Below are 20,823 nucleotides of genomic sequence, written 5' to 3'. Positions count from 1 at the left end.
CCTGTACCTCAGTCAGTAATTTAGTGTACTGTATATGCAAATATTGTACCTTTGCTTCATCACTTTTCATTCCTTGGATTAACTTCTCAAGTTCCTGAAACAAAAACACATGTTTAACAGTGATTAATAAACTGATTAAATACAAAAATACTAAAAATCCTTCTATAAACATTAAAGACTATTTGACAACAATGAATTAAAACTATAGTGCTCAAATCTTTAATGATCGCAAACAGAACTGGATTAAAAAAAAAAAAAAGCAAAGATTTTTTTTTTTTCTAACTAGGAAAGTTATGGTGAGCATGATCATCTAAGAGGAAAATTCCATTAAAGCACAAAAAAAGGAAATTTTGAGTTACCTATAAATTCCATATCTTGTATAGTATAGTACAGTACAGGACACAGGCTTGATATTCATAGTCCCTGGGTTAATGGTTGGTACATTCAGGTATTTGACACTGAAAAATATTTAAGGACCTGCCCATTGGATACCACTACCATAACCCTAACTCACTCAGTGAGTCCTCAGTTTTGTTGCAAGCAATGCAGAAAAATACTGTAACAGAGGGGAGGATGGTCTGTGTCCTGTGCTGCACTCTAAGATATGGAATTTACAGATAAGTCAAAATATCTTATCTTACAGTACAAGATTCAAGCTTGATATTTATAGACTCTAGGGCATCTCCAAGCAACAAATTAGAAGGGTGGACAACAACAAAGCAAACAGAATGGTGCCAACAGGTCAACATAGCAAAGTCAATAGACTGAACTCAGAGAGCTACTGCAAGGACAACAACTGGTAGAACTTACAGAGCTGGCCAACAGGAGCCTGAATTCAGAATGCCCAGGAAACCCCTACCCATCTGGTATAGTGAGTAGGTATTAGTGCATATGGCACTTTGTCCTTTTGGGTGTAAGCTCTTGAGATTATTTTTCTTATTCACCTAGTGGTGGATTCTGAGGCAAGATGTCTCTTGCGAAGTCCTTGGCAGGACAAACAGGAGACCATTTTTCTAGTAGAAGCTGTAGCTTTGAGGTAGATTTTGATGGCTCTAAACAAATCCAGACCATAAAGAGCAATTGAAAGGAAACATATATCTAATTGGCATCCATTTTGTATAATGCCTCCATTTTAGATGTGTAACAGTTTCTAGTTTCATTGCTCTATTTCTAGTTTAATTTCTCTGTAAATGGATACTCATCGTGTGAGACATCTTGAGTTATTCTAGTTTCTGTTTTACGTAGTTATGCTGATAAGAATGTAATGTTTTATTGGATATTCTAATTTTAGGAAACACCTATCTTCTTTTCTGTATATTACCAATGCACCATAAAAGTGGTGTAGCGTGGGTTGTCAGTGCCCGGGGCAAGGCAAGTAATTTGCGCCCCCTAACCTGCAGACTTTTAGCACTCCCTGAGTCCCTTCCTTACATATAGTTACATAGTAGGTGAGGTTGAATAAAGACAATAGTCCATCTAGTTCAACCTGTGTGGGTGTATTTGGCTGTAATCATCTCACATAGCCCTTAATGTCCTGATCCTTGAGATGTAGGTCTAAGAGTCTTTTGAAAGCCACCATACTACCCGCAGAAACCACCTCTTGTGGTAGAGAATTCCACAATCTTGTAGCCCTAACAGTAAAGAACCCCCCTCGTTGCCTGAGGTTAAAACGCTTCTCCTCTAATCGCATGGTATGCCCTCTTGTCCTCATGCAATCCCTTCGAATGAACAGCTTTTTTTCTAAGCTGAGATCCCCATTGAGAAATTTATAAATTGCAATCATGTCCCCCCTCAGGCATCTCTTCTCCAGGGAGAATAAATCGAGCGATTGCAGCCGCTCTTCATAGTTAAGGTCCTCCAATCCCCTAATCAGTTTAGTTGCCCTTCTCTGGACTCTCTCCAGCTCCAACACATCCCTCCTGAGGACTGGCGACCAGAACTGGACAGAATACTCCAGATGCGGTCGGACCAGAGTTTTATAAAGTGGAAGGATTATAGTCTTATCTCTGGAATACATCCCTTTCTTTATGCATGCTAATATTCTGCTGGCTTTGGCAGCTGCCACTTGACATTGCATGCTGTTGCCTAATCTATCATCAACCAAGACTCCCAGATCCTTCTCCCATTTTTGATTCCCCCAAGGGTTCCCCTCCTAACGTGTATTGTGTTTTTATGTTTTTAGTCCCCAAGTGCAAAACCTTACACTTCTCCACATTAAACCTCATTCGCCATGTCGTTGCCCACTCCGTTATTTTGTCCAGGTCATTCTGTAGGATATCTGCTTCATGCTGTGCAGTTATTGCCCTGGCCAATTTTGTGTCATCTGCAAAAACTGATAACGAACTACTGATCCCGTCCTCAATGCTGTTTATGAATAAATTGAACAAGGTTGGTCCCAGGACTGAGCCCTGGGGCACCCCGCTTACTACCTCAGACCAGTCTGAGTATGCGCTGTTTATTACCACCCTTTGGACACGCCCTTTTAGCCAGTTCCGTATCCAAGAGCAAACCCTGCTGTCGATACCTGCAGACCTTATTTTACAAATTAAGCGCTTGTGGGGAACTGTATCAAACGCCTTAGCGAAATCTAAGTACACCACATCCACTGGTCTGCCCCTATCTAGCTCACAGCTCACCTCCTCGCAGAATGTTAAGAGATTGGTTTGACAAGAACGCCATTTGTAAACCCGTGCTGATTATTGCTGATGATGTTGTTGTCTTTAGCATACTCTACGATATAGTCCCTTATCATCCCCTCCAGAAGTTTACATACTATTGATGTCAAACGGACAGGCCTATAATTTCCCGGTATATGCCTCTGACCCTTTTTGAATATCGGAATCACGTTAGCCTTCCTCCAATCCCCTGGTACATCTCCTGTCCTAATACTGTGAGCAAAGATCAGGAACAGTGGTATAGATATAACCTTACTGAGTTCCTTGAGTACTCTCGGATGTACGCCATCCGGGCCTGGTGATTTGTTTGTGTTAAGTTTATCCAGCCTTTCCCTGATTTCAATCTCTGTTAGCCATAGTGGCAAGTCCTGTGTATTACTACTAACCATACAGTCATGGTCAGTGTACCCCTCCTTTTCCTGTGTAAAGACTGACGAGAAAAAAGCATTCAGCACGGTTGCTTTTTCAGTGTCCTCTGTAACCATCCTCCCATCATCGTTAATTATGTGTGCAATATGCTCTGCCCTAGTTTTTTTGCTGTTGATATATTTAAATAATTTCTTTGGTTTTTTTTTTACTATCCTCCGCTATTTGTCTCTCAAAATTGATTTTAGCCATCTTGATTTCTTGTTTACTTTTCTTATTTGCCTCCTTGTATTGCTCGAAAGCCGATACTGTGCCCTCTGATTTATATTTCTTGAAGGCCAATTTTTTTCCCTTGATAAGTTTTTTAACGCTACGGTTTAACCAGCCAGGTTTGGCTTTGTCTCTTCTAAATTTATTTCCCATAGGAATGCACTGCAAGATGCATTTGCTTAATATGTTCCTAAAGCATTCCCATTTTTCCTCTGTGGTCAGTGCTCCCAAGGTTTGGTCCCAGTTTACCCTTTCCATCAAGGAGTACAATTCTAGAAAGTTTGCCCTTCTGAAGTTTAGGGTTCTTATGTTCCCCACTTGCCTTGTTATATTGTTATTTATACTAAATGTGATCATCCTGTGATCGCTAGAGCCCAGGTAGTCCTGGACTCCTACCTCCGAGATTATGTCTTGGGTCATTAGTGATCAATAGATCCAGGACTGTGTTTTCTCTGGTAGGGGAATCCACCAACTAAGACATGTAATTATCCAGTAAGGTTTCCGTGAATAGACGGGCCTTCTGTGAGTGTGCAGTCCCCTCATCCCAGTCAATGTCGGGATAATTGAAGTCCCCCAATATGATGACTGTTCCCAATTTTGCCACTTTACCCATTAGTGCTAAAAATTCCAGCTCTACCTCCTCCCCTTGGTTAGGTGGCCTATAGCAAACCCCCACAATTACTTTTCCCTTTTCTCCTTCCCTATGGAGTTCTACCCACACCGATTCTAAATCCATGCTCATCCCATCCGTAATGTCACTCCTCTCTATCACCTTTATATTGTTCTTGACACAGAGACATACCCCTCCCCCTCTTTTTCCTACCCTGTCCTTCTGGTACACCGAATACCCTTGGAAATTGGCCAGCCAGTCATGTGAGGGGTCGAACCAAGTCTCTGTTATTCCCACAAGGTCTATGTCATCCTCATGTACTAACATTTCCAATTCATCCATTTTATTAGCTAGGCTTCTGGCATTAGCATATACCCCTCTTAGTTTTACGGAAGTTAAACGTGATTGGCAGTTATGTTTATTCCTGTTTGTTCTGAGGTTTTCCCGCACAGACCTTCCAATTGACGTTGTGGACCTACTGTCGCTGCTGACCCTACAACTGCCTTCAGTCCTTTGCTCCCTCCTGACTGACTCTACTTCTGAGCCCTCCCCCCCGTCTCCTAGTTTAAAAGCCCCTCCAACTTGGTGGCCATCTTTCTCCCCAAAAGAGCTGTACCGTCCCCATTAAGGTGCAGCCCATCCTTACTAAAGAGCCGGTAGCCGACTGAGAAGTCAGCCCAGTTCTCCAGGAACCCAAACCCCTCCTTCCTACACCAATTCCTCAGCCACTTGTTAAGTTCCCTAATCTCCTTCTGCCTCTCTTGTGTGGCTCGAGGTACAGGCAGTATTTCAGAGAAAACCACCTTGGAGGTCCTATTCCTCAATCTATTACCTAAGTCCCTGTAATCGTTCTTTAGGATCCTCCACCTTTCTTTTACTTTGTCATTAGTGCCCACATGCACCATGACCGCTGGGTCATCCCCAGCCCAGCACAATAATCTGTCTGCCAGATCTGCGATGTGTCGAACTCGGGCGCCCAGTAAACAACATACTGTTCGGCTACCGAGATCTTTTTTACAGATTGCCCTCTCTGTCCTCTTGATAATTAAGTCCCCAACTACCACAACCTGTCTAAACTTTCCTGAGTTACGGTCCCCCTTCTTCCTGGAGCCGCCCCTCCCCTGGTAGCTGGGGGAGGGCGCCTGCTCCAGCAATGCCACCCCTGAGCTGATATCCCTCTCAACCTGCAACTCGGCAAAATTTGTTAGGGTGTACCAACTCAGGACTGGCCTCTCTGACACTCATCCCTCTACCCTTCCTAACGGTCACCCAACTGCGTACCTCTGCTGCTTGCGTCACCTCTTCTCCTCCCTCCTCTATGCTGGCCCCTGCCAGCGCCTGATGGGTAATGTCCAAGCTCCTTTCCAGGTTGTTGATGCTACGCAGTGTTGCCACTGTGTTCTCTAGGTCCAGGATCTGGTCTACCAGAGCAACAAGTCGCTCACATCTTGCACAGCAGTATTCGCCCTCGATTGGTTCATCAAGGAACGCATACATGGCGCAAGAAGTGCACTGAGTGGCATCCGCAATCCTGTCAGACATTTTTACCCACTACTCTATGGGGATAATATTAACGACCTGCTATACCTTCCTACAATAGTACTGACCAGCCTGATTCCTATACTGACCTACCAGTCCACTACGTTAACATACCTGATTCCTGTACTGGCCACTACTCTGACCTACCTGTCCACGACACTGACCCTTACACTGACCTACCTGATTCCTACCTGCCCACTACACTACACTGCCCACTACACTGACCATTAAACTACACTAAACTGTCTACTACACTACACTGTTCACTACAGTGTCCACTACACTGACCATTACACTACAATTTCCAATACACTACACTGTCCACTATACTACACTGTCCACTACACTAAACTGACCACTACACTACACTAACCATTACACTGACCACTACACTACACTACACTGTCCACTGCACTACACTACCCTACACCACACTAACCACTATATTGTCCACTAAACTACACTACCCTACACTGTCCACTACACTAAACTTTCCAATACACTACACTGACCACTACACTACCCTTACCACTATATTGTCCACTAAACTACACTACCCTACAATGTCCACTACACTACACCACACTTTCCAATACTCTACACTGTCCACTATACTACCCACTTCACTACATTGTCCACTACACTACCCACTACACTGACCATTACACTACACTAACCACTGCACTGTCCACTACACTGTCCACTACACTACACTGTCCACTACACTACACTGTCCACTACCCACTAAACTACACTACACTGTCCACTACACTACCCACTACACTACACTGTCCACTACACTACCCTGTCCACTACACTACTATCCACTAAACTACACTGCACTGTTAACTACACCTCCTCCCCAGGCTGTGTCTAGTGCTGCAGCCAGCAAAATGACTAACCTGTTTTCATGATCCATCCGCTCTGCCACATGGTGAAGACGAGCCCTCACAGGGGGCGAGGCGGGGAGGATAGTGAGAGCTTAGAGGAGGCGGGATGGAGGCACATGCAGAGCTGACTTAGAAGACGGCGAGGCGGGCTCCAGAAGCGAGGCAGGGCTCTGCCACTGGCCAGCCCCGCTGCCACACATGACAATTTTGGCCCAATCACAGGGCGCCAGCCGGTCATCCCTTAGCCTGAAGATGGCAGCGGCTGGAGTGACACGCTGAGAAGAATTTTTAAAGTTTGCTAGAGTGACACTGGTGCGGGATGCGCCCCCCCCAAATGTTGCGCCCGGTGCGGCCGGCCCCCCCTGCATCCCCCACGCTACGCCACTATAATAAACCTTTGAAAATATTGCTTACAACACTTTGGTCTGAGGAAGCTTATTTTCCCCAGATCTGGTGGATTGAGAAACGAGGACAGATTGGCTACAGATAGACACATCTACCAGAGTGGTGTCAAGAAGTGGGACGAAGGTGTGGCTGATCAGGTAAGCTGAGCAATATGCCTTCGTTTTACCCTGATTGTCCCCCTTTGACCCAGGGATTTTATTTAGTAGCCAGATTAACTGTTTCAGACTGGGTCTCACAGGGATTGTTTGAAGCTTGGAGCTTTAAAGGAAACAGAGGTTTGGAACCTCTGGAAAAAAAGCCTAGGTAGGAATAATTTTGTGAAGTCCTTGTTTCTCTGTTCCATTTTAGAAGTATAAGTGCCTTATTGCTGCATGTTAAGAAACTAACTGTTGAGTAGATATTTTTGTTGCTGGAGAGTGTCTGACACCGCAATATTTAGGGTTTTGCTTAACTGCTGTTTTGTTTTAAGATGGGTAAAGTCCATGTTAAGGGACCTCTGCCTAACATACCTTAGCCCCCCCACGTAAAGTAATACGTGATAATATAAAGAAAAAGAAAGAGAGTGAAGCAAATAAAGGAGTTAAAAATTGAACATGTAAAGATTATATTATGAGAGTCTCTCTCGCATGATTATTATGTAGACCCATGGATAATTTAGCAATATGGAGTAAAAATATGAATTCCAATTGTCCCTTTCCTTGGGATGGTGCAAATGAGGAGTTCCACATTTTTATGGTAAAGGGATTGTGTTTGGGGTACAGAGTTTTCAGGGAATCCAGAGTGGGACATGAAGTACATGAGGGTGGGAGGACTAAATTGGATGCTGTATTCCCTGGGATTTACTCCTGAGCCCCCACAGGTATTTTCTAATGTTCCCTTTAGCCCCTGGACAATCCCCACCTAGTTATAATACTGTATACCCCTCTCTCCCTGTAAAGAAAGAGGATAATATAAAACCAAATTGTACTGTGTCTATGCCCACACAAGCATGCCCCGCCCCTGTTCAACTAGTAGAACAACTTCTCCCAGGTAGCCAGCATAGTGCGGGAGGGGAACAAAGAGCATGATGGAAGATAAGGGTGTCGCAAGTACCTCATCATCTGAATCCACTGTGTTGTATTCCCCTATTACAATACAATCAGGGTAGAAAGTAGGACCAGTAATGCAGCTCCCAAATATTATAATGGGAAATTATGTAGTAAATAAGCCCATGGATACACAGGAACTAAATTATTATTATTATTATTGTGTGTGTGATGGGTGCAATGATAGATAGTTAAAGCTGCTACCAATATTCAGTGCATAGTGAATTGTGTAAAAATGTGTATATGAAATGGTGCGCTAAAACAAATGATGAATGACAAAAATCAATAAGTGGCATGTAAATGAAACTGATATAAAATTTCACAAAAAGAGTGACAATGGTGAATAATTCCTTATTTGCAAATTAACATCAAAATGTTCATAAATGTCCATAAAAAATGGGTGATGACTCCAACTTATGAAAAGTGAATCAAAGTGCTTTCCAAATCTGGTGTAAAAGCCCACCACCTGGTGAAATTCGTCCTTACCCGACGGAAAGAATAAGGTGCCAAAATAATGCAAATTAAACTGAAGATGATACAAACGATCCCACAGTGCTTCAAAATCTCCTTGTGATAACAGCCAAGCAAACCTCTTACCGGACTACAATCAAACAGCGCTTGGTATTCACTCCTAGGGAACACTATCTTCTACTCCTCATCAACAATCAGGCAAATGCTTCCCAGATGTATAGATCTGACAGATGCTCTCTGTGACGAGAGTCACTTTGGGCATGGGGGTTGTGGACCCCAAATTCCTTTAGAGAGGTTGGGGGGCACCATGCCCAGTCTTATGGGGCTCTCTTATGTTTAAATCACCCTGCATCTGTTATGGATGCAGGGTGACCAGGAGGGTGGCGAACACTGAAAATATGGTTTGGACTACTACAAATAGGTTGAATTGCTTCATATTTGTCAGCAAGGTCAATTGTTCCCTTGGCCATGAGGTTTCTGAGCAGGAAGTGCATTCCTATTATGGTCATCCCAGGAAGTTCTGAAGAGACGGTCGGTCAGAAAAGGACTTCCGTCTAACTTTTAACCCCTGGAGGGATTTCTATGATTTTTGGTTATGTTTGCAATTGAAGTATGGTGATTCTGAAAATGTAAGTTTTATTTGAATGTGATTCATATTTTAGAAGTTATGAAAATGTTGCTTACTGTCTGAGGTGGCTATTGTCAGGTGTGCTAATGACCACACCTGTTGTCTGCTAAGGGGGGTATTGACACAGAGTAATGTGTATTGAGGGCTCGTTAGGGAACCATTGTTCTGTGTCTGACTATTATGTACATTGACTGCCCCCTGGGGCTTCTGTCTCCTTGCATTGGTCAAAGTTATCTGACCAATCACTACTGACTCATTTTCAAGCCCTCATTTGCATTGGTCAAAGCTATCTGACCAATCCCTGTTGACTCATTTCAAGCCCTCATTTGCATGGATATTACACTTTCTGTATAAAGTGTGCTGTGTTCTTCCAATAAATGGTCTTCCTGCTTGAACTTACATACAGCCTGCTTGGTGTTTTGTTCTAATGGATTCCGAACGGCACATAGCTGTAGTTCGGATCCCGGATCCTTGGTTGACCGAACCATCAGACGATGCGATCTGCAAGCTGACTGACTAGAAACAGAGGAGTGTCGGGAGAGCGGACAGGGCGAGCAAGGGTCTCGTCACATTGGTTGGCAGCGGTGGGATTTGCTCTCCAGTTACCAGGACACTCCAAACCACCACGGTCAATGACCAGCTATGCAGCATGCAGGAGAGCCACACTGAAAAACTTACTTGAGAGCTGCAGAGGGACCAGTGGGACAAAGAACAAGGCAACCCTGATCAGTGAGCTAGCCGAGATGGATCAGAGGGGTGGTGATGCAGGACCCTGGTCAGTTGAAGACTTGTTTCAGCAACGAGTTCGAGAGCGGTTGGCATTATATGGTGCTAACCCGTCAGAGACCGCCATACAGAATGCCATTAGAGACATCCAGCTGCAGGATGAGCGACAAGAGAAAGAACGAGAACAACAAGAGAAAGAACGAGAACGACAAGAGAGGGAACGAGAGCGGCAGCATGAGCAGAGAATGGCAGAAATACAGCAATTGGAGAAAACGCCTAAAGATGCAGCGTCCCCATATGAGGAGGAGTTTCTCTGGAGGTTGCAGCAACACTTGGTCCAACAGGATGAGCCTGGATCAGAGGAAGCCATACTGGACTGGAGAGATTTCACTCGAAAGGAAATGTGGTATGAGGCTTTAGAGGATGTGCAGTGGAGGCGGAGAGAGAACCTTCCCAGCGAAGAACAGCGGTTCCAGGTATACGTTGCCCTGCGGTTACCTTTCCTAGGAGAACAACCCCGGGATGAGTGGGTGACGGAGCTAAGGAACCTGATTTGGAAGGAGATGTGGCTGGATGAAGCTTACCGGGCACTAAAGTGGTATGCCACCAGCTACAACCACTGGATGGCTGATGACAATATGCCGGAAGGTGAGGACTATAGTGGCCCGGGCTTGCTGTGGAAGGCCTTTGAGGAGAGGGACTTTGGATGTCCAGCAGAGTTCCGGCGCTGGGAAATCCAGGACACCAGGGAAGCCCTACTGGGTTTCCCCAAAGCGAATGACCTGGGGTCAGACCTGATTAATCTGGTCAGAATGGAGTGGGAACTGGAGCAGGACTACCAACGCCTGCTCTGCTCCATTCCACCCCAATCTACCCTGCAAGCAGAGCCGGAGTCCTGGGTGGCAGAGCCAGACCCACAACCCTTCAGTTGGAGAGACAGTACAGACTGGGGGTACTGTGAAGACCCACCGATGGCAGGTGGAGATGGGACCGAGGTCTCTCTACCGGCCTTACAGGGAGGCTGGGCAGCCGGCCCAGGTCCCCAGCTACAGCAGGAGTTACCGGGAGCCGAAGGTGTCATCTTTCCTTCAGAGCAGCAGTGTACCTTCCAGGGAGAGGAGACAACTAATCCTTCTCTCCAACCACAGGGAGATAACAGCCCTGATCCCAATGGTGCAGATGGGACCGCAGTCTCTGCACCAGACCTACAGGGATGCTGGACGGCCGGTCCAGATCCCCAACCTGCCCCACAGGAATACCAGGAGGAGGAGGTAGGCGATCCCTCCTCTCTACAGCAGACCCCCAACCAGGTCCTGGGGGTAGTATTCGCCAACCCCAACCCAGCGGAAGGGCTGGCAACAAAGCAGAGCGCTGCTGGCCTCTACCCTCAACTTACAAAGGATGGATTTCCTGAGAAGGTGGATGATACTACAATCTCCACTTGTTTACCCCAGGGATGCTGGGCAGTCGGCCCAGATCCCCAACAGCATGAGGAAGTGAGCCCAGCCACCCTGTCCTCCCTCCAGCAGCTGAAAGGAATCCTGGGAGAAGGGCCAGTTCATGCTTTTCCCCCACAGAGGAGATGTTCTACAAGAGAGGCAGAGGTTGGCTGGGTGAGTGACGTTCTGTCCCGGACAATTTGTTTGGGGTACTTTGTGGGTGCAGACATTGGAGGACTTGAACTATGGACTAACTCCGAAGTAAACCCGGTTAGGGTCTCCTTCTGTGTTAGTCTCCTGCCGAAGGGGGAGAAATGTGACGAGAGTCACTTTGGGCATGGGGGTTGTGGACCCCAAATTCCTTTAGAGAGGTTGGGGGGCACCATGCCCAGTCTTATGGGGCTCTCTTATGTTTAAATCACCCTGCATCTGTTATGGATGCAGGGTGACCAGGAGGGTGGCGAACACTGAAAATATGGTTTGGACTACTACAAATAGGTTGAATTGCTTCATATTTGTCAGCAAGGTCAATTGTTCCCTTGGCCATGAGGTTTCTGAGCAGGAAGTGCATTCCTATTATGGTCATCCCAGGAAGTTCTGAAGAGACGGTCGGTCAGAAAAGGACTTCCGTCTAACTTTTAACCCCTGGAGGGATTTCTATGATTTTTGGTTATGTTTGCAATTGAAGTATGGTGATTCTGAAAATGTAAGTTTTATTTGAATGTGATTCATATTTTAGAAGTTATGAAAATGTTGCTTACTGTCTGAGGTGGCTATTGTCAGGTGTGCTAATGACCACACCTGTTGTCTGCTAAGGGGGGTATTGACACAGAGTAATGTGTATTGAGGGCTCGTTAGGGAACCATTGTTCTGTGTCTGACTATTATGTACATTGACTGCCCCCTGGGGCTTCTGTCTCCTTGCATTGGTCAAAGTTATCTGACCAATCACTACTGACTCATTTTCAAGCCCTCATTTGCATTGGTCAAAGCTATCTGACCAATCCCTGTTGACTCATTTCAAGCCCTCATTTGCATGGATATTACACTTTCTGTATAAAGTGTGCTGTGTTCTTCCAATAAATGGTCTTCCTGCTTGAACTTACATACAGCCTGCTTGGTGTTTTGTTCTAATGGATTCCGAACGGCACATAGCTGTAGTTCGGATCCCGGATCCTTGGTTGACCGAACCATCAGACGATGCGATCTGCAAGCTGACTGACTAGAAACAGAGGAGTGTCGGGAGAGCGGACAGGGCGAGCAAGGGTCTCGTCACACTCTCCAATATATAGCATAAAAGATAGAAGCAGCTGATAGTGTATTACCTCTAAGATTTTATTGAACAATTTGTGCAGGGAATTCCTTATGATACTCGCGTCCGGCTGTCAGATCTATACATCTGGGAAGCATTTGCCTGATTTTTGGAGGGCAGATTTATATTGGTTGAAATTCTTCTGAGACCTAGTCTTACGCCATAGGCGCTCAAGAGCACGGCTATGCTTTTTCAGACTTCTAGTGTTATCTGTTTGCCAAGGTTGAAGGGGTAGGGGCCTGATTCGGTGTGTGGTGAGTTGGGCCAGTGTGTCCAGGGAGGCTAAGAGTGAAGCATTGTAGACAGAAGTGGCTAGGATGGTGCAGGACAGGGGTGCGATTTTGTCATAGAGGTGGTCGGTAACAGAGTAGAGAAGAGAAGGGTTGAGATGGCGTAGGTTTCTGCGGGTAACTGTAAGGTAGCTGGAGGGAGAAGAGGTGGAGGAGAGGGAGAGAGTGAAACTTATAAGGTAGTGATCAGAGAGAGGGAAAAGATTGTTTGAAAGGTTGTGCGGAGTGCATAGGTGGGAGAAAACAAGGTCAAGGATATTGCCTTCAGAGTGAGTAGAAGCATGTATCCATTGCTTCAGGTCAAAGGAGGAGGTTAGACTGCGAAGTTTGGAAGTGGTAGGAGTGTTAGTATTAATAGGGATGTTGAAGTCACCGAGAATGATTGTAGAGATTTCGGAAGAGAGAAAGTAGGGTAGCCAGGCAGAGAAGTCATCAAGAAAGGTCGATACTGGTCCAGTATATGTGATATAATAAACGTGTATCCGTTGAGCTCTTTGTATTGTGTTAGCCAACTAATGATGAGGAAATGTTACATGTATATTGTTTTCTCTGTAGTAAATGTGATGTTATCTGAACAAAGACAGAAAGGTAACGCTAAGTATGGCTGCTTTGGAACATACGTTTTGCTACTAATGTTTCAGGGTCTATGTGAGTTTAATATTGGGAGAGATAAGTAATCATATTAGGATGACAGTTCTGTAAAGCGGTACTGTATATGATAGAAGCCTTTGTAGAAAGTCTCTGTATGTTTAACTGAGAAATAATTTGTAGCAGAGAGGGACTTGACCTTTCCCTTACATGTCCCGTGTTCTGTATTTCTGTGTAAAAAGATGAGACAGGCTTCCAGCTCTACCCTCAAACCCTTAAAAGAGACTGCCTGTGTCTAAAGCTATGTGTAAGAGAGGAGAGAGAGAGGTGAAGAGACATTCCCCTCTCCCTTCACATGCCTGTGTAACGTTGTGTGTTAGTGTAAGAGAGGAACAGACCCCCGGTACCATTGTTTAGAGCCGACGGACGGCTTTCTTGTAATGACAAATGATGCGGCTGAGCAGCCGCTCGATTGTCATTACAAGGAGCAGGAGGGGACGTCTTCCGTGGCTCGCCTGGGTCTCCTTCTCACTGAGAGACCCAAGCGACCAGCCAGCACATCTGCCGCCTGGCTGAAGGTCCGAACAAAGCTGCATTCAGCTTTAATCGGTTCTCCGATGTAAAAAAACCCAGAAGAAATGTCATGACATCACTTCCGGTACTGGAGCCTTAAAGGCGCCAGATTAAAACAAAAATAAAAGACAGCATTCAAAACAGCCAAACATGGTGTTTTGAATGCTTTTAAGTGCAGAGGAGGGATTTGGGGTCTTTTAGACCCCCAGATTCCTCCATAAAGAGTACCTATCACTGCCTATTACTGTCACAAGGGATGTTTACATTCCTTGTGACACCAATAAAAATGATCAAAAAAACATTTTTAAATGGACAGTGTAAAAATAAAAAAAATAAAATAAATTGAGAAAAAAAAAATGTAACGCGCTCCATCCCTCGCTGCTCGCGCAGAAGCGTCCGCATATGTAAACGGTGTTCAAACTAGAGATCGACCGATTATCGGCAATACCAATATATCAAGGGCCAATTTGCACTTTCCCCAATATATCGGAATGGGCCTTTGGATTACCGATATTGCCGTGACGTTATCACGTATGTTGCGCGCACACGTTCTGCCTTCTAACACCGCCTCCCACGCCTTCGCGGCCCATACCTGACGTCATTTCACCACACGCTGCACATGTTCTCTGCCTTAAGACCGCCCTCCACACCTTGGACAGCCTCGTGTGTGCAGCCAGCTGCAGTCCTGTTCGGTCACAGTGCCAGCCATCCATCCACAGGCCCTGGCCTCAGCCACAGGGTGCCAGCCATCCATCCACAGGCCCAGCCCACAAAAGGGGGCCATCCGCCAGCCATCCAACCCACAACAAGCCAGGGTGAGTGAGTGACTCCAAGCCACCCACACAACAGAGTGACCCCAAGCCAGCCACCCACCACAGTGTTCCATCAAGTCAGCCAAGCCACCCACACAACAGGGTGACACCAAGCCAGCCACCCGGCCACCACAGTGTTTCAGCAAGCCACCCACAACAGGGTGCCAGCAAGCAAGCCACCCACACTGCCAGGCCTCAGCCACCAATGCACAGCAGGGTGCCACCAACCCACCTACACTGCCAGGCGTCAGCCACCAACCCACAACAGGGTGCCAGCAAGCAACCAACACTGCCAGGCATCAGCCACCAACCCACAACAGGGTGCCAGCAACTTCAGCAAGCCATTTTTTAAATCATTTTTGTGTCTTTTAAATTGAAATGGAGATGGATGAGGAGAGAAAAAGTAAAAGTTTGGTCTGGGACTATTTCTCGTCTCAACCGCCTCCAGGAAAAGCAGCAGTGTGCAACACATGTACAAACAACATAAGCATGGGATCAGTAACTGCATAAAACAAAAATACGTAAAATCTTTGGGCCCATCATAGAGTTCATCATATTGAATTGTATCATTCAGCACAGAAAAAACTAAATGAATATCAACGTGATTTTGAAATACCATCTCCAATATCCCAGGCAACAATAACAGATATGTTTCTGAAAAAAAAAATTGCGTCACAGTCTAGATTCAGATGGAAGATCCCAACTGATGGACAGAGCAATCACATATATGATTGTCACTGATAACAAGCCATTTGCAATGGTGTATGACTCAGGATTTAAGCAGTTGACGTCCATACTTGAGCCAAGCTACACACTGAAGAGTGAGAACTATTATCGAACAGAAATGCTGGGAAAGATTCACCAAAATGTCGTTGTCAAAGTAAAGGCTTTACTACTGCAACAAGAGAATGCTGGCAGCTCACTCTCATTCATGACTGACTGCTGGTCAGGACAAACAGAGTCACTAATGATTCTTACATGCCACTTCATTGACAGCGGATGGACAAAAAGGCAATTGGTGTTGGATACAAAAGTGATGCAAGGATCCCACACTGAGTACAGTACAGAAATGTTTCTAGGCATGCTTGAAGACTGGGTAATCAACAAAGACAGAGTGATGCTTGTGCTACTTCGAGACAGTGGAGCAAACCTGCGGAAAGGAATGATGAGGCTGCTTGATGATATGTCATACCTCAGTGTCATGGCACACAACACTCCAACTTTTAAATGGTCTGTCAAGCCAAAGAGCTTTGATTGATATATGTTTTAAAAAGCATGAACAGATCAAAAAGGTTGTGCTTGCAAGTCTTTTGAATCCTCAATACAACAACAATGCTTTCTCTTCTGATGATGTATTGGCAAAGGCAAAACAGTGGCTGACAGAAGATATTCAACAGGAGGTGCAGGAGGTTCCTGCCAAAAAGACAAGTCCAGATCATTATTTTGATAATAAGAGCAGCATGCAGCAAAAACAGAAAAATGTCCAAAAATACGTCGACGAACAGTAGAGAATCTTCTTCATCGTGGTGTAATTTATCAGGACATTTTCAGTGTTTTATTGGGGCCTCATGCGGAGGATTCAATTTCTTCTGAATCTGCAATAATGAGCCTGGATGATGAACTTCATCTCTATTTGAAGGAACCAAAAATTGACAGAAGAAGTGATCCTCTTCAGTGGTGGAAAGAAAATGAGGCACGCTACAAAAGACTTGCTTCCCATGCTAGAAGATACCTCTCTCTCTGCTCCTCTGTCTTCCTCTACTCCCGAGCATGTTTATGAAGCGGGAGCATTATATGAACAAAACTATATGCCCTTTAACAGGTGACCATGGAGTTGGACATGCTGAAATGTTGTGCTTTCTGCAGTATAATATTGTTCTATTAACTGGGAGTATTGAAAAGAGTAGTGTCCACTCAAATCCACTGTGTGGCTGTTGCCTAGCTTTTTTTCCTAGCAGTTATGCACTGACTGCAGTAAATCATTGCAGTTAGTGCACTACTGCAGCAGTAGTCCACTGACTCCAGTCCAACTCCAATCCACTGTCCTGGTGTTGTCTAGCTTTTTTTCTAGCAGTTTTGCACTGACTGCAGTAGTTGCAGTAAGTGCCATACTGCAGATGTAGTCCAGTGACTCCAATCCACTGTGTAGCTGTTCTGTTGCCTAGCTTTTTTTCTAGCAGTTTAGCACTGACTGCAATAGTTGCAGTGCGTGCCATACTGCAGAGGTAGTCCACTGACTCCAGTCCAATCCACTGTGTAGCTGTTGCCTAGCTTTTTTCTAGCAGTTTAGCACTGACTGCAGTAGTTGCAGTGAGTGCCATACTGCAGAGGTAGTCCACTGACTCTAATCCACTGTGTAGCTGTTGCCTAGCTTTTTTCTAGCAGTTTAGCACTGACTGCAGTAGTGGCAGTGAGTGCCATACTGCAGAGGTAGTCCACTGACTCCAGTCCAATCCACGGTGTAGCTGTTGTGTTGCCTAGCTTTTTTTCTAGCAGTTTTGCACTGACTGCACTGCAGTAGTGATTTAAAATTATTGCAGAAATTCGGAATGATGTGAAACTAAATGTGCCTGCATTTGAAGTTTTCCTATCAGTTCTCATGCAGTTAAGGTGTGAAGAATGAGCCCTTAATGTTAAAAATGTTAATAAATAAAGTTTTACATGTTCAGTAACAGATTTGTGTCAAAATTTGTGTTTATTTTGCAAAATTTTAAATGTGCAAAAATATCGGCCGATACCGATATGCATTGGCCAACATATCGGTAACGAAAAACCGATTTCGGTCAATCACTAGTTCTAACCACACATGTGAGGTATCGCCGTGATCATTAGAGCGAAAGCAATAATTCTTGCACAAGACCTCTTCTGTAACTCTAAACAGGTAACCGTTTTTTAAAGCGTTGCCTATGGAGATTTTTTAAGTGCCATTATTTGACGCCATTCCACAAGTGGGCGCATTTTTAAAACATATGTTAGATATCTATTTACTCAGCGCAACATCATCTTTTACATAATACAGAAAAACTGGACTAACTGTACTGTTTTTTTTTTAATACATGAAAGTGTACTTCTTCCGAAAAAATTGCTTTTGAAAGACCGTTGCGCAAATACCGTGTGACATAAAATATTGCAAGGATCGCTATTTTATTATCTAGGGTCTTAGGCAAAAAAAATGTCAATAAGCGTATATTTATTGGTTTGCGCAAAAGTTTTAGCATCTACAAATTTTGGCATATTTACTGGAATTTACTCTTTTAGTTTATGACTGCCTATCTCATTTCTTGAGGTGCTAAAATGGCAGGGCAGTACAACCCCCCCTCCCCCTTCAAATTACCCTTTTTTAAAAGTAGACACCTCAAGGAATTTTCTGAGAGGCATGTTGATCCCAATACCTGGATTTTTGTCTTACCGTAAAATCCTTTTCTCTGATGTTCATTGACGGACACAGCTCCATATCTTCTTTGACCCTTGGGTTATGCTGCTCTCCATAGGAGTGGGACTAGGTAGAAGCAAATTTGACTACGCCCATAGGGCAGTCCTAGGGGATATACTCCCACTTCCAGCTATAGGACTTTAGTTTTGTAACAAGCAGTGTCAGAAAAATACATAACCCAAATCAACAGAGGGGTGGGTGCTGTGTCCGTCAATGAACATCAGAGAAAAGGATTTTATGGTAAGACAAAAATCCAGTTTTCTTTCATTCATTGATGGACACAGCTCCATATCTTCTTTGACAGTTGGGACGTCCCAAAGCAGTGTCAATATGAGGGGGTGGGAAACAGCAATACATATAATTCCCAAAAGGGCTAAACATAGCCAACCAGGTAAACCTGGAGCTCAACCAGGAACAACTAGAGCTCACCTACCAAGAATAAATACACCCTCAAGAGGCAGGAGCCTCTACAACAGCAGCCTGCAAAACTTTGCGGCTGCATGCAGCATCCACAGATGCAAGTACATCTACCTTGTAAAATTTTGTGAATGTGTGTACAGACAACCACATGGCTGCCTTGCACACTTGGACCACTGATGCCTGATGACGGAAGGCTTAGGAGGCACTAAGCGCCCTTGTGAAATGTGCCTAAACTGGGAAAAGAGGGAACCTGACCCCTGATGAAATAGGCCTGCACCCCTGTCTGCCTGATCCATCTGGAAATGGTCGCAGCCTGCCCCTTATGAGATCCATCCGTAAGGACAAACAAAGAATCCGATTTTCGAATCTACTCAGTCGCCGCCAGGTACAACCCGATTGCCCAGACCACATCCAGGGAATGTAAGACAATTTCGGATGTTTTTGCTTAGGGCAAAAAGAAGGCAACACAATGTCTTAATTTAAGTGGAAACCCGAGACGACCTTAGAAAGGAACAACTGACAGAGTCGCAATACCACTTTGTCCCTGTGAACCACCAGGTAAGGTGACCGACAGGACAACGCAGCCAACTCCAACACCCTACATGCAGAAGTAATAACCACCAAAAAGGCCACTTTCTGTGACAGAGTGATCAGAGGAAGTTCACAAATATTTTCAAAAGGAGGTTTCTGAAGTACCGACAGTACCAAATTGAGATCCCATGGAGGTTGGGAGCCAAACGGGAGCCAACGGCGAACCACCTGCACAAAAGGGCGAACCAAGGAATTTGTAGCCAGCGGCCATTGGAAGAATTTTGCCAAGGCAGAAATCTGGCTCTTGATGGTGCCCAGAGCTAAACGCTGATATACACCTTGTTGTAGAAACTCCAGCAGGCGGAACATGGAAAAGACACAGGGAGAAATGCCCAGAGACTCACACCAAGTAATGTACACCATCCAACAGCATAGGAATCACCAAATCCAACAGAACCATCAACACCTGGCTTTCAATAGCCATGCTGTTAAAGCCAGCGACCGTAAAGCAGGATGGAAAATCAGTCCTTGAGACAAAAGATCTTCCCTGAGAGGAAGTCTCCAAGGATCGTCGGTCAGCAGCCTTACTAGGCTTGCGTACCAAGACTGGCGAAACCAGTCTGGAGCCTCCAGAATGACTGGAATGCCTTCCACCACGATCCTGTGCAGTAGTCTTGGCAGAAGTTGTAGTGGAGGTAGAGGGTAAATCAGATGATACTGACCCCAGGGGGCCACCAGAGTGGCAGGGGCATTGGACAGAGGATCCCGAGACCTTGCCACAAACAGGTCCACATCGGGGGTCCCCCACTGGAGACACAGTTGTTGAAACACTTCCAGGTGAAGAGACCATTCGCCAGGATTTAGGGCCTGCTGACTGAGGTAGTCTGCCTGCCTATTTTCCACCCCTGGAATGTGCCCAGCAGAGAGGGCTGGAACAAATCGTTCTGCCCACCTTAGAATGCTGGCCACTTCTTTGGCCGCAAGAGCACTTTTTGTGCCCCCTTGATGATTGACATATGCCACAGCTGTGGCGTTGTCCGATTGAATCCTTACCCGACACCCCTGTAGACGATCCGTCTATTGGGACAGGAAAAGCCTGATCACCCGAATTTCCAGGATGTTGATCAGCAGACTGGACTCCTCCTGAGACCAAACTCCTTGGGCTGATTTTGTGCCTAAGACACCTCCCCATCCGGAGAAGCTGGTGTCCGTGGAGACCACCGTCCAGTACAGGGGAAGAAAAGATTTCCCCTGCCAAATCGTCGGAGAGCAGACCCACCACAGCAAGGCGCCCCTCATCCTCCTGTTCAACTGGATCAGACTGTCCAGGTACCAAAATTCTTGTCCCATTTGGACAGAATCTCCCTTTACAGAGGTCTGGGGTGGAACTGAGCAAATGGAACCACCTCGTAAGTGGAGACCATCAAACCCAGCACTTGCATGCAAGTCCTGAGAGATGACCGGCGGTCGGACAACAGGAGCTGAATCGCATGCTGACATTTTTGCAGTTTCGCCTCCGGAAGAGACACCCGAGCCGAGGCTGGATCCAAAGTCAGACCCAGGTAATCCAATTTGTTGGATGGAGTCAGAGCTGATTTCTGAAAATTCCACGTCCAGCCGAGCTCTTGTAAAGGTCACACAGTAATGTTCAAATCGTCTTGTAGGACAGTCCGAGACTCTGGTCGCAGGAGATCGTCCAGGTAGCCCAGTACCGCAATCTCACTCTATCTGAGCAAGGCTAGCACCAGGGTCAACACTTTT

General features: G+C 45.5%; 1 protein-coding gene across 1 annotated transcript in view; it reads right to left on the bottom strand.

Annotated features, from left to right (window-relative positions):
- Positions 1-20,823, bottom strand: part of ZFYVE26 (zinc finger FYVE-type containing 26) — a 1,347,068-nt gene that overhangs the window by 32,965 nt on the left and 1,293,280 nt on the right. The window contains exon 38 of the mRNA XM_082275187.1: positions 50-94. Coding sequence (XP_082131313.1) covers positions 50-94 — 45 coding nt within the window. The remainder of the gene's footprint in view (positions 1-49; positions 95-20,823) is intronic.

This window comes from Pelophylax lessonae (assembly GCF_965119305.1).
Source record: "Pelophylax lessonae genome assembly, chromosome: 13".
Classification (NCBI taxonomy): Eukaryota; Metazoa; Chordata; class Amphibia; order Anura; family Ranidae; genus Pelophylax; species Pelophylax lessonae.
This window is presented reverse-complemented; position numbering and strand designations above follow the sequence as displayed.